Source organism: Ascaphus truei, chromosome 4 (genome assembly GCF_040206685.1).
Source record: "Ascaphus truei isolate aAscTru1 chromosome 4, aAscTru1.hap1, whole genome shotgun sequence".
In the NCBI taxonomy this organism is placed as follows: Eukaryota; Metazoa; Chordata; class Amphibia; order Anura; family Ascaphidae; genus Ascaphus; species Ascaphus truei.
In genome coordinates this window covers 92,952,168-92,967,553 of record NC_134486.1, presented here as the reverse complement: position 1 = coordinate 92,967,553, position 15,386 = coordinate 92,952,168, and the positions used below count along the sequence as shown (strand labels likewise).

Here is a 15,386-nt window from a genome sequence, read left to right as displayed (position 1 = left end):
ATCATGCCAATGTACAGGGTATGTTTCTAGCATTTCTTACTGCAAAATGCATATTTCACATTATGCCTTTGAAACAGCCATTGAGCCATTTATTATTGGGAAAGCTGCATTGTGTGAGGTTTGGTCGTAAAATTCTTAGCAGTGACATGCTGCTTTGTCCCAAGCTTATTTGTAAGCTGTCTGAATGGCAATGAGTTTTTCATTGACTCTTAAAAGTATTAGTAATGCTGCATTATTTTTTCCACTGTAAAGTGTATCTGTTGATTTGTTGCAGGTTGTTATACAGGCATACCCCGCTTTAAGTACACTCACTTTAAGTACACTCGCGAGAAAGTACATATTGCCCAATAGGCAAACGGCAGCTCATGCATGCGCCTGTCATTACGTCCTGAACAGCAATACCGGCTCCCTACCTGTACCGAAGCTGTGCGCAAGCAGGGAGACTATAGAGCCTGTTATAAATGCGTTATTTACATCAGTTATGCACGTATATAACGATTGCAGTACAGTACATGCATCGATAAGTGGGAAAAGGTAGTGCTTCACTTTAAGTACATTTTCGCTTTACATACATGCTCTGGTCCCATTGCGTACGTTAATGCGGGGTATGCCTGTACCTTTTATTGGACCAATATTTAATTCCTTCATAAACTTATTTGTGCATTAGCCTTGTCTTACTCTCACTAGGAAATAGGAACATTTCAAATGTTCAGTTCTTAAAGCACTAAGTACAAATAGGAGAGGTAGAACATTTCCACGGCTTCTGTTTAATATTCTGTGAAGCCATTTTTTCCCTTGCTCTGGAAAATTGTAGCTACGTTCATGAGATAGGGGCATCATTTCAAAGATGCGTAATTAGCAACCAAGGTAATTGCTCAAGTACATCATGTCAGTAAGACAAATTAAAGGGTTAATTCTGCTTCTCTGAATCTACCCCCTATCAAATAACAGGTCAGGCAAAATGTTAAAGAAGTGTGGTACAGTATATGGCTGAGTGTCTGAATGTGGATTTATCCTTTTTATTTACCTAAAGTTATAGTTTTGTAATACAAGAAACTAAACTTCAAAGATTAACCTTTTTTTCGTTGATGTTTATATGGCTTTGGAATGTGTTTAAAAAAATGGTAATCTCAACATTAAATGCATTGAGTTATAACAATTAGAATGGCTCTTTCTGCCTAGTTCTTATTATGTATGAATGTAAGCCTCTAACCATGAATAATACATATGTAAATATTAAAGTGCATATTATTGGAAAGGGATAAAGTATGTACAACAACTATACAAAGTGAAAACATTCTTTAAAGCAATGCTCCGTGCTGCCCAATTTATTAGGGCGATACATTTATTTGTATACAAGAGAAAAGAAAACCTAGTATATAAGCACTCTATCACAAATGGATGTATAATTATATTGTTAAAATACTTTATTAATGAACAATGAATAAAAAAGGGGGGGTTAAAATAAAATATATATATCAAACAGCTCGTGACTGTGTCATTAGTAACGTAACTATGGGTAGTTACGTTGATTTGTACGTAAGGAGATCCCTGATAGATATTCAGGATCCTGTGCTATACATATAGCTGCCTATAGATATAGGAAAGGGGCCGTAGTGGGACCACTATGTAGATGAAGTCTCGTCCCAATATAAATGTATCAGAGCGTATATTTATAGACGCGCTGTAAATATAGACTTTGTTTGGTATATATGTTAATAAATCCGGGCATACAATGCAGAGATGGATCTTATGTGTGTGACTACCTGTATTATATGATTAAGTATTAGGCTGGAGGGAAACCTCGGTCAAACTGCTTGGCAAGATGTCAATCTGTGAGCGTAACCCAGAGTAAAACACTGACTAGAATACTGCCCCTTACGCCGTTTAGCCACAATAAATGACAGAGTATGCACAGTGAAATAAATGATGTAGACACCTTCAATAGGGTAATCATACATATAGTGCCAACATCTAAGGTTAGTTGATGTATACTGTGGCTGGGCTGTGGGACTAATACGGAGGGTAGTGATAAATACTCAGGGATGGTATAAGCAACTAATCCTATATCTCCAATTGGGAGGTAATAGGTGTATAGTGTCAACCCACACAGCCCTCACAAAGGAAAGGTAGGGCAAATAGGTGCAGTGTGAACACTGGGAGGCTAAATATAGAAAATATTAGGCATAAACGAAGCGCTAAAGAGAACCTCCGCAATACTTGAATACTGCATGCAGTGCATATAAGGCAATACGTGAGCACCGTATGCAGGGTAAGGTAAACGTATTAGGAGTAATTCTAAAATCGGCTGGGTGACTGGAAAGTGTAACTTACCCAGACACCGGTAAGCAACAAATGAGCCAGGCTGATTCCCCAGGTGAAAAGGCAAGTGTCGTGCGGTGCGGTCAGTATTACCGGAGCCTGTATTGTACACTTACGAGTGACAAGGTGGTCCTATCTGGACGCACCACTGTACACAATTACACGCTCAGGCGGATATCTACATTTCCCAAAGTGTTTAGGGGGTGTCTGTGGATCGCGGATCTACACTGCCCGCACCGCATGACAATTGCCTTTTACCTGGGGAATCAGCCTGTCTCATTTGTTGCTTACCGGTGTCTGGGTAAGTTACACTTTCCAGTCACCCAGCCGATTTTAGAATTACTCCTAATACGTTTACCTTACCCTGGATACGGTGCTCACGTATTGCCTTATATGCACTGCATGCAGTATTCAAGTATTGCGGAGGTTCTCTTTAGCGCTTCGGTTATGCCTAATATTTTCTATATTTAGCCTCCCAGTGTTCACACTGCACCTATTTGCCCTACCTTTCCTTTGTGAGGGCTGTGTGGGTTGACACTATACACCTATTACCTCCCAATTGGGGATATAGGATTAGTTGCTTATAACATCCCTGAGTATTTATCACTACCCTCCGCATTAGTCCCACAGCCCAGCCACAGTATACATCAACTAACCTTAGATGTTGGCACTATATGTATGATTACCCTATTGAAGGTGTCTACATCTTTTATTTCACTGTGCATACTCTGTCATTTATTGTGGCTAAACGGCGTAAGGGGCAGTATTCTAGTCAGTGTTTTACTCTGGGTTACGCTCACAGATTGACATCTTGCCAAGCAGTTTGACCGAGGTTTCCCTCCAGCCTAATACTTAATCATATAATACAGGTAGTCACACACATAAGATCCATCTCTGCATTGTATGCCCGGATTTATTAACATATATACCAAACAAAGTCTATATTTACAGCGCGTCTATAAATATACGCTCTGATACATTTATATTGGGACGAGACTTCATCTACATAGTGGTCCCACTACGGCCCCTTTCCTATATCTATAGGCAGCTATATGTATAGCACAGGATCCTGAATATCTATCAGGGATCTCCTTACGTACAAATCAACGTAACTACCCATAGTTACGTTACTAATGACACAGTCACGAGCTGTTTGATATATATATTTTATTTTAACCCCCCCTTTTTTATTCATTGTTCATTAATAAAGTATTTTAACAATATAATTATACATCCAGTTGTGATAGAGTGCTTATATACTAGGTTTTCTTTTCTCTTGTATACATTCATGCCCCTACCTAGTTAGCACCTCACCGTGGTTCACTACTCAGCTGTGCGGGTGTTCTCTCTAGGTGTGGATACATTTATTTTTTTGAGCGATCTAGGGGGTGCTGAGTTTACAGTTCAAGGGTTCCCCAGTTTGCCGGTAAATTACATTTTAAATCTCTCGTACAAGAATACTTGCCCGGTAGAACAATATTGTCATTGAGGTAATTTTGCGGCATTCTATTCGTGATTCCAGCATCCATATGCCACACATAATTTTTTGTTTCTTGGCGCACTACATTTGATCTCCGCAAGCATCCCTGAATCTATTGAGGTAAAAAATATGTGGGTGTAATTGCTGCTTAGATAATACGATAATAATTAAAATATCTGCCAAGTAGATTTGTTTTCATTGCCCTTTATAGGAGACAATTTTTCTTACGTATTCATTCATGGTTTTAACTAAGATTAGTGGATGTTAATTACATTGCTTTGTAAAGTACATATTCAGAATAAAATAATAATAGAAAAAAAAATATATACAGGCATACCCCGGTTTAAGGACACTCACTTTAAGTACACTCGCGAGTAAGTCCACATCGTTCAATTGGCAAAGGCAGTTCACGCATGCGCCTGTCAGCACGTCCTGAACAGCAATACCGTCTCCCAACCTGTATCGAAGCTGTGCGCAAGCGGGGAGAGTATAGAGCCTGTTACACGTGTGTTATTTACATCAGTTATGCACGGATATGACAATTGAGTACAGTACATGCATCGATAAGTGGGAAAAAGGTAGTGCTTCACTTTAAGTACATTTTCGCTTTGCATACATGCTCTGGTCCCATTGCGTACGTTAATGCGGGGTATTATAAAATAATAATAGAAAAAAAAATATATACACACACTACACACACACTTTAGGTTATGGTGGGTGAAAAAGGCAACAAAACCCTCCACCGTTAGCATATAGCCAATAAAGAATACTTGTGAGCACATTCACATGTCTTAGACAGGTCTGCAACCCTGCCTTTCAACCATTATCACCTAGCATACAGTGCTTTCACTGCAGCAAGGGATTCTGGGAAATGACATGCAAATGAGCACACATGTCATCTTTTGCCTGAAGTCCATCCTTACATGGAACCCATATAAGCAAATGCTCTGCTGTTCACACAGAGGGGATAAGCTTTCTCATGGAGTCCTAGCTTGTTGTTGCAGCCTGGATACACTTTTGCTATGTCCAGGGGCTGGCCTAACAATATCCAGAGAGTGTTATCCCTGGGGAGGATACTGGCTGGGTCACATGTCCATGATGAGCACACCTGACAGTATCAGACCTGCCCTGTTATGGGGCTGGGTTACAAGCCCCTTCCCTGTTGTACATAAGCTGATACTCTCCCAGAAGTGAGGAGCTCTCTTCCCTCGCCCTGTAGAGTTGGAGCACTTACCCTTTATCCCAACAGGGGGTAAAGGAGCTGAGAAGGGGCCTGCAGGGCCTCAAGCCCTGTTGGTACTACTTCAGGGAATGTGCCTGTCATATGTATCCTGCTAATAAAGACCTAGTTGAACCCATATGTTGTGGCTACTTGACTGGGCCACTATCTGAGTTGCCAGTACGGACCATCCTGGTGGCACCAGAATCCTCACTGGCTGGAGGCGCTGCACTGAAAGCCTGTCCTGATGCCTCCCCATACCATCGCGGAGTTCTCTGGGCCTTCTGTTCAACCTGACAGGTATGCACCGCACCAGAATACACCAGTAGCTATATGATCTCACAGGGTGGGGGAAAAGGTGCGACATTTGGAGGTGCTGCTGAGATAGCTTCAGGACAGGCTTTTGCAGCATAGAAAGGAGGAACTCTCCTATTTCACTAAGTTAGAGGGCCCAGGGATGAAGGAGTGGCTCAGTAAGTAAAGACACTGACTGGCACTGAGTTTGAAGCAGGGGGAACCTGGTTCAATTCCCGGTGTCGGCTCCTTGTAACCTTGGGCAAGTCACGTTATCTCCCTCAGGCACCACAAAATAGATTGTAAACTCCATTGGGCAGGAACCTGTGCCTGCAAAATGTCTCTGTAAAGCGCTACATAAAACTAACAGCTATTATTATTATGTATGTGTGTAGTGTCCATAAGGGAACCCTATGGGATCTCCCCGGCCAAAATTGAGCCGTGCTCTCCAAGTACATGCACGTGTTGTGATTGTGTAATAACTTCATTACTACGAAGAGGTGCGATTGCGGTATCCCAGAGGCTTAACTGAAGGGAGGCTTTACTGAAGGGAGGCTTTGGCCAACACCATGCTCTAACCAAAAAGAGGTGTGGGGGTATTGTCTCAAAGGCTCCTCCCGAGGAAATTAAGGCACGCACCGTGCTATTCAATTTTTGTGTGAGCGGACAGTTATCCGAGGAGGGGCTCTTGATTTGCAGGCGGCCTGAACCTCTGTTTGAGGAGCTGCAGCCATGCTAACATGGCCCCCGCAAAAGGGGAGCTGCATACTGTTCTGTGCCTTTACAAAATGGCGGTTCCCATCGAAAAGGGGGGACCGCGTGTTGGTTTGCAAGCTCTTATTGCTGCAAGCATCTGGGATTGGAGCGAAATGCCGAGACCGCGCCTCTTTCTCCCTCCTGTATGGGACACCTGGACCACCAGGGGGAGGAGATAAGGCGTGGTTAGCACTGACTGACCGGGTGCGAATAACAAGGAGCACGGACACACGTGGAACTTTGGTGCCTTTAGACATGTGCAGAGCTGCTCCAAGTACTATAATTTATCATGGCCACCCAGCTAGGAACCATCTACGAGCTGACTGGCGGGGTCCTAGTGATATTAGAAGAAGGAGAGAACCTTCTGCTAGTTGTCTGCCCCTTATGTGAATGCCCTGGACACGAGTTACAGTTACTCTCTAAATGTGACCAATCCCAAATAGCCTACCTCCGACCCAAAGCCAAGGGGCTTGAGCTTACCGCGAATAATCTGGATACAGAGGAAATGAAGAGCCTATATGCCCTTGTTCAGAAACTATCAATGTTTTCCCAAGGATCCTCTGGCGATGTGCAAACGCATTACATGAACTTAGTGTATGAGTTATTTCACCCTGAGCCACTGATGACGGTCCCTGGTTCCTGCACAGAGCATGGCACGGTGAATCAGAACTCTGGGGTAGATTCTCTATGAGGAGTAGGATGGGGAGGAAGTCCCTCTTCCGGCCCTGCCAAGTGGATCAAGGTGCCCAAAAACTTACCTGCTGCCATGCAGGGGCCTGAGTCCTCTCCTGTATCTAGAGCGATGTCAAAGCTGTCCAGCATCCTGCCGTAAGCAAGCGGAGAAGGCTTGAATGATTACTTACAGGAATCCTGTGTGCCATCCACGCCGATCCTCTCCACAAGGGAGGTACCTGCCCCGCCAGATTCCGTTTCCGGTTCAATGGACGAGGAGGGTGCGACTGTCCCCGAGGTACTGGTCGAGTCCTCCCCGCTCACAAGTTGGAGGTCGTCCTGCCCGTCCCGGAACCTGATGTCTGCCCTGGGATGGAGATCCAGGATATCGATCCGCACTGGGCCCAAGCCCAGGATGCGGCCAGCCAATACCTGCGGCAGAGCCAGGAGATGCACGAGGCCCACACCTGTGCTGCCGCGTATGTGGCTGTATCTGAGTGGCGTTATATGGGCCTGGATTTTGCAGAGGAATTCACCAAGGTAGTTCCAGCCGGTACTACATCCTCCCCCACTATCCTTATTCCATCCCCACGATCGGAGGGAGTTAAGTGGGTGGAACTGTCCAGACTGATGGGTCCTAGGAATGTGCTCTTTCCCTGGTGAATGATCAGGCACCCGATCCGTTTCTTTGTCAGTGTCGGAAAAGGAAGGAAGAGAGAGACCACCAAGAGGCTGCGGTCGTTGCTGCGGCTAAGTATACCGCTGCTCGGGCCATGGTAGACTGAACTCTGCCGGGACTATGGACACTGCTATTGCTCCGCCTGGAGAGGTATCTGTAGTTCGCCAGAAAAAGGATTCTAACGAACCCGTCCCATCCCATACCGCAAGTGTACCATATTCCAACCCAATCTTTAATTATAAACCCCTATCACCTTGGCCCTTGTCACCAGTGATGTACGTGTCTCCAAGGGGCAATTCTGATCCAATGCCTGATATGTATGTTATCACTGTGGGGGTGGGCCTATTACCATGGTGAGACTCACTCTATAGAGGGTATGTGTCACACCTGAACAGGACCCAATTGAACCCATATGTTGTTGCTACTTGACTGGGCCACTATCTGATTTGCCAGTGCAGACCATCCTGGCTGCACCAGGATCCTCACCGGCTGGAGGCATTGCGCTACAAGGATCATTACTGAGAGCCTGTCCTGATGCCTCCCCATACCAACGCAGAGTTCTCAGGGCCTTCTGTTCAATCTCACAGGTATACACCGCACCAGAATACACCGGTAGCTCTATGATCTCATTTAGGGTGGGATAGATTATTTATTTATTTATATATATGTATATATGTGTATATGTGTATATGTGTATATATATGTGACAGAAAATATAGACAGCGCCCTTCACACACTATACCTAAATTGCTGCAGCCCTGATAGATGTGGCAAGAAATTGCACCAGGCAAATATGCCCAATAAACAGTGGTGTGAAAATAACTAAATGTATTATGGCAGGAAAAACTAAAAGTGACTATTGGATAAAAACACAAAAGCAAAAAAGAAGTGTGCATAACATATAAAAATAAAAAAAAGCAATAAAAAAGATATTGCCAATTGATGTGGGTAAAAATGACACTGAGTGTCACTGGGACTTAACTAAAAAATGCAAATACTGTATAAAAAAAATGGGTTCATGTGATAGGCAATGAAAAATTCAATACACGATTATGAACCTATAAATGCAGTGAATATTAAAAATACTTAAGTCCACATGTGTCCATGATAAGTTGATTTGCAAAAGGTCCAGGCTGCTTCTTCTTGGGCTCACCGAACTCCCACAGTACCTATTAGAGAAAAAGAGAAAAGAAGCGCCCGATCCTTGTGTAAAATCAGATGAACAAAGTTTTAATATCTCATGGACAAGACAAATGCACACTTACAATTTGTCTGATAAAATAAAGCATGTTATGGGACCTGCCCATGCACCAACTGAGGACTCCTCGGTCTCTTCTTTGTGTGTGAGTGTCAGTATTGGCTCCAAAAAGGATGTTGCTGTCAGCTGCTGTCTCCAGGGGAGTAATCCTTAGTGTTTGTGAGCACTCAATCTCCACATGCAGCTGCCATTTAGCCTTTCTTCTCACACTTGAAACCGGAAAAAAATCTTCAGGCAAGTCCTTGCCTCCTCACGCTGGTGCTGAGAGCTGCCCTGTCACTGTAGGCTCACTGCCAGATATCCCTACGCGTTTCTTCCGACTCTGCGGATTTCATCAGGGGATGGATACCAAATGGAACTTCCTTGTGTTAAATAGTCCCTTTCACCAATAAAAAACGTTTCTCCATTTGTGTGCATTTGTCTTGTCCATGAGATATTAAAACTTTGTTCATCTGATTTTACACAAGGATCGGGCGCTTCTTTTCTCTTTTTCTCTAATGTGTATATATATATATATATATATATATATATATATAATGTGTGTGTGTGTGTGTGTGTATGTATCTATATATATATATGGGCCAATATTTACTCGCCCGGGGGTTAAATCCACTCGCCCGGGGCGAGCAAATGTATAGGTTTGTCGAACACTGTATATATATATATATATATATATATATATATATATAATCAAAAAATAAATAGATGATACCGTTCTGTGGCTAACGTGTATATATATATATACACGTGTGAAAAAGAAAGTACACCCTCTTTGAATTCTATGGTTTTACATATCAGGACATAACAATCATCTGTTCCTTAGCAGGTCTTAAAATTAGATAAATACAACCTCAGATGAACAACAACACATGACATATTACACCGTGTCATGATTTATTTAACAATAAATAAAGCCAAAATGGAGAAGCCATGTGTGAAAAACTAAGTATACCGTATGATTCAATAGCTTGTAGAACCACCTTTAGCAGCAATAACTTGAAGTAATTGTTTTCTGTACGACTTTGTCAGTCTCTCGTATCATTGTGGAGGAATTTTGGCCCACTCTTCTTTACAACGTTGCTTCAGTTCATTGAGGTTGGTGGGCATTTGTTTATGCACAGCTCTCTTAAGGTACAGCCACAGCATTTCAATCGGGTTGAGGTTTGGACTTTGACTGGGCCATTGCAACACCTTGATTCTTTTCTTTTTCAGCCATTCTGTTGTAGATTTGCTGGTGTGCTTGGAATCATTGTCCTGTTGCATGACCCAATTTCGGCCAAGCTTTAGCTGTCGGACAGATGGTCTCACATTTGACTCTAGAATACTTTGGTATACAGAGGAGTTCATGGTTGACTCAATGACTGTAAGGTTCCCAGGTACTGTGGCTGCAAAAGAAGCCCAAATCATCACCCCTCACCACCGTGCTTGACAGTTGGTATGAGGTGTTTGTGCTGATATGCTGTGTTTGGTTTTCGCCAAACGCCACGCTGTGCATTATGGCCAAACATCTCCACTTTAGTCTTGTCTGTCCAAAGGACATTGTTACAGAAGTCTTGTGGATTGTTCAGATGCAACTTTGCAAACCTAAGCCGAGCTGCCATGTTCTTTTTAGAGAGAAGAGGCTTTCTCCTGGCAACCCTTCCAAACAAACCATACTTGTTCAGTCTTTTTCTAATTGTACTGTCATGAACTTTAATATTTAACATGCTAAATGAGGCCTGTAGAGTCTGAGATGTAACTCTTGGGTTTTTTTTGCAATTTCTCTGAGCATTGCACGGTCTGATCTTGGGTTGAATTTGCTGGGAAGTCCACTCCTGGGAAGATTGGCAATTGTCTTGAATGTTTTCCACTTTTGAATAATCTTTCTCACTGTAGAATGATGGACTTTAAATTGTGTGTAAATGGTCTTATAACCCTTCCCAGATTGATGGGCAGCAACAATTGCTTCTCTAAGATCATTGCTGATGTCTTTCCTCCTTGGCATTGTGTTAACACACCTGAATGCTCCAGACCAGCAAACTGCTAAAACTTAGGCTTTTATAGAGGTGGTCACACTTGCTGATGATGAATTAATCAAGGGCATTTGATTAGCAGCACCTGTCTGCTACTTAGCATCTTAATTCCTATGGAAGCAGTAAGGGTGTACTTAGTTTTTCACACATGGCTTCTCCATTTTGGCTTTATTTTTGTTAAATAAATCATGACCGTGTAATATGTCATGTGTTGTTGTTCATCTGAGGTTGTATTTACCTAATTTTAAACCTGCTAAGGAACAGATGATTGTTATTATGTCCTGATACGTAAAACCATAGAATTCAAAGAGGGTGTACTTTCTTTTTCACACAACTGTGTGTGTTATTTATGTATGTGTGTGTATATATATATATATATATATATATATATATATATATATATATATATATATATATATATATATATGTATGTGTGTGTGTGTGTATATATATATATATATATATATATATATATATATATATATATATATATATATATATATATTAAAAAAATAAATAGATGATACCGTTCTGTGGCTAACGAAATGCTTTTATTTGTGCGAGCTTTCGAGATACACTGATCTCTTCCGGCGATGTTACAATAAATGAAGCAAGCAAAAGGTATATAGAATTTTTGAGTATTGAAGCTCGGCTAACACGGTACTGATACCTCTACATGAATATATATTAAATATATATATATATATATATATATATATATATATATATATATATATATATATATATATATATATATATATATATATATATATATATATATATATATATATATATATATATATAAACCAAAATGCCAGGGGGCAGCTATACACATAAAGAAAAAAGTGCATTCCACAGCATATCTGGACCCTCAAAGCTGCATTAAAGACATGACCATGGAGGTTGCCAGGCGGTTCCCCCCCTCCGCCCGCTTCGTCCCCCGAAAAAACCCCAAATAACGACAGGAGACAGGACTAGAGGTAAAATGGCCGCGGCTATTTATTTAAATTAAGAGGGGTAAATGCTATTCCCCGCCAGAGTGTACCTTGACAGGAAGGGGAGGGGAGGGTCAGCCGGCCCCCACGCCGCTGCCGTCTGCGCGAGCGGGTTATCGACATCATGAATATCTGACCTCGCCCACTCGTGCTCCCCCCGGGCTCAAACGCCCCCGCTCCCAGTCTGGGACAAGAACCTACCCCCCACGAGCCGCCGCGACAAAGGCAAAGCCGATCAATGACCCCTCTTGCCTGGAACCTTGTTCCTTTCAAGATCAGCAGAGTAACAGAATTCCGTACTGCAACAGAACAGAGAGCATTAACATTACATACAAGCTTTATTCACAGCTACCGAGCATACCCCGCTCACATTGTCTGCTGGTTACCATCAAGTTGCCCTATCCTAACTAAAGGGGATGGGTGGGTGGGATTTGGCTGGCGGGAGGCAAAGAGGACGAGCCCCCGCCAGCTTGGCTTTAAATTAGGGACCTTAGGACCCCTCCCCTGTGACGGGAGGGTGGTGCGGGGGGCGGGCCAGCGGGGAGGAAGGCCGGCTCCCTCTCGTCATGAAACCCCCCCGCCCATGGCTGGGGGGGGTCGCTATATATCAGTTCAGCTATTTCGACTTTAAAATAAGATGAGAGAGTATGAAGTAAACGTAATTAATCCTAAAAAAAAATCTTCCAGAATCCATACAATGAATGGATTAAGATGTTGGAAAAGTGTTACCTGTTGCCATATTGAATAACAAACATGTTGGAGGCACATACTGTACATCAGTGTAAAACCTGGTTTCACTGAAACTTCACTCTGAGTCTAACACCACAATTTTTTAGTTATTTATACATGTATATTTAGGCACTGTACCGTACAGGCATACCCCGAATTAACGTACGCAATGGGACCGGAGCATGTATGTAAAGCGAGAATGTACTTAAAGTGAAGCACTACCTTTTCCCCACTTATTGATGCATGTACTGTACTGCAATCGTTATATACGTGCATAACTGATGTAAATAACGCATGTGTAACAGGCTCTATAGTCTCCCCGCTTGCGCACAGCTTCGTACAGGTATGGAGCTGGTATTGCTGTTCAGGACGTGCTGACGGGCGCATGCGTGAACTGCCGTTTGCCTATTGAGCGAGATGTACTTACTCGCGAGTGTACTTAAAGTGAGTGTCCTTAAACCGGGGTATGCCTGTATATAAGTTTTTCTGGATGTGCACTGAGCTTTGTCTGTGTTTTATGTTATGTCTCTGGTTTTAAATATCTAACACCACAATAACATTTATGGGAAATTCTCTAGTAATTTCTGTGTCTGCTTTGGGGTTCACATACAGTATAGTTTGCCCAAAGCTGTTACAGAGAATCTTGGAAGAAGCAGTATATTGTAGGATTTTTTTCCATTTAGAGTTAGAGGTTGGATGACCAGTGCATTCAAATGGGATTTTGGTTATAGGGTGTAATATAAAGTTTAATTTTCAGACTCTTAAAATGTGTACTCCCAAAAATAAATTGCATTTCTTAATAAGGACACCTACTGTACCATGTGTTTTTTATTTATTTCAGCACTGGAGCATGATCAGCAATGTTATACCAAAAATGTGTTCAGGAAAATATTGCATTTTGTGCTTCATTAAATTTAAGTTTAATACACAGATATGCAGATATTGTGATGCAACATTAACACATTTATTTGGATAGGATACAGTTCTGTGTGTACTTCAGAAAAGCTTGTGTTACACTGCAAATATATCCCAGTTTGATATTTGAAACTGGATTAAGCAACTTCTTGTTCTTTTAGGCTCTTGGATGAACTCCCTGATTCGGTCATTGAATGGACAGCTCAGGAAAATGGATGCCGTAAGCATATCTTTAATGCAGTAAAGACTAATTTCTTGTTGGAGCACCAATGTTTCAGTCCACTAATAACCGTCATCAGTGAAAAGGCGCTAACGGTACTCTGTGGAATGTCTGTAGTGAACTGAAACAGTCGTGTATTAATTCTGCAACAATTCAAAAGCAATAGTCATACCTGTCTTATTATAAAGCATTTTCCCATACAGCATTAAATACAAACTTTAACTGGCAAAATAACAATTCATATTTGGAAAAGTAACCATAACATCATTGAATTTGACATCAGATATAAACCACTTGACCCACATAGTCTGCCCATGTTCCTGCCTCCATTGTCTTTCTTTTGTATATAGGATAGCCTTATGTCTATCCGAAGGATGATCTTCCCCTCCTCTGAATGTACTTCACTTACCACAACTCTCTATTCTTCAACAAATGTCTTATCCATTCAACCACCTTAGAGTCCAATCCCAAGCATTACAGCTTATCAGTCGTCTACTGTATGTGGGACAGTGTTAAAGACCTTGCTAAAATCTAGTTAAGGCACATCTACTGCTCCCCCCTGCGCAATTACCTTAGTCAATTAGACTAGTTTGATACTCCCCCCAGTAAATATGCAATTTTATACTTCAGCAGTTACCATTAATTTCACTACTACTGATATCAGGCTCACTGGCCTGTCTCTTACTTACAATTCTGTCATGTGGGACTATGCCTGCTTTTCTCCAGTCATCTGAAACTACACCTGCTAATAGTGGCTGCTTAGATAGATATGTTAATGGTGTTGCCAGCATACCCCTAAGCTCTTTTAATATCCTTGGATAGATTCCATCAGGCCCCATTGACTTGTCAGCTTTCAGTTTTGAAAGTTCCAGTAGGAAATGAATGTGTCCACCTACTTTTCATTTATATAAATGTTACCCAACTGTGGTCCCACCCATTCACACCTTTTAGCTGTGAAGACTGAGCAAAAATAATTATTATGGTGCTATACCTTTGTTTCCCCCAATAAATCTGTCCTCTTCTGTCTTTAGTCTTACTATTTTTCCTTTTGTTTTCCTCCTTTCACTTACGGTATATACAGTATGTAAAAAAAATGTTTTTTCAACTTCTTCACTGACTGGGCTATTTTCTATTCTGCTTTGGTCTTTGCACATATGATTATGTGCTTTGCCTCCTTCTGCTTAGCCAGATATAGTGATCAATGTATAAAGGCAAGTTTGAAGCAAAACCTGGGCATTTTAACCCTGAACCTATATATCTAAGCATGTTGCTCAAATTCACCCTCACCCCATTGTCTGCCCTCATTTTCTCCATGGGGAGTGTGCGTAGGAAAAGTTGCAGGGGAGTTACATGGTGCACAGATTATAATGAGATGTATCCGTGTGCGTCTCTCTGCACCACTCTTTTTGGCTCCCAAAAATCCTCCACATTTGAAGTGGTGCAAGTCTAATATACTACATCAGATGGAACAAACTGTACTTGCATAGGCCTCAGATCTGCTCCAAAAAAATGGAGGTGAGTCTTTTTCTCTATGTTAATAAATAGATCCCCATAGTTCTCTAGTCTCCTTAAAGCGGTCTTTTTAGTTTTTACAATACCTGCCAGTACCTTTGAGTACCATATCAGCTTCCTTTTCTTTGTACTTTTACTAACCTGCCTGTCACAAAGTTTCTATGATTACCCAAAGTATTTCAGTCTTTTCTACAGTATCTTGTACTAAAGTAGCCTTTCTGTTCTTCACATAAAGGGCAACTTCTCCTCTCTTCCTTCCTACTCTGTCCTTTCTAGATATAGTGTACGCTAGTATAGCTATTTCCCAGCCGTGGTTTTCATTC

At 41.8% G+C, this 15,386-nt stretch overlaps 1 protein-coding gene across 4 annotated transcripts in view; it reads left to right on the top strand.

Annotated features, from left to right (window-relative positions):
• Positions 1-15,386, top strand: part of VRK2 (VRK serine/threonine kinase 2) — a 109,512-nt gene that overhangs the window by 71,992 nt on the left and 22,134 nt on the right. For all 4 annotated transcript variants that reach the window (XR_012800940.1, XM_075596207.1, XM_075596206.1 and 1 more), the window contains one exon: positions 13,493-13,551. Coding sequence is in view for 3 of the 4 variants with exons in the window: in XM_075596207.1 (XP_075452322.1) it covers positions 13,493-13,551 (59 nt within the window). In the remaining variant the exon portion in view is untranslated. The remainder of the gene's footprint in view (positions 1-13,492; positions 13,552-15,386) is intronic.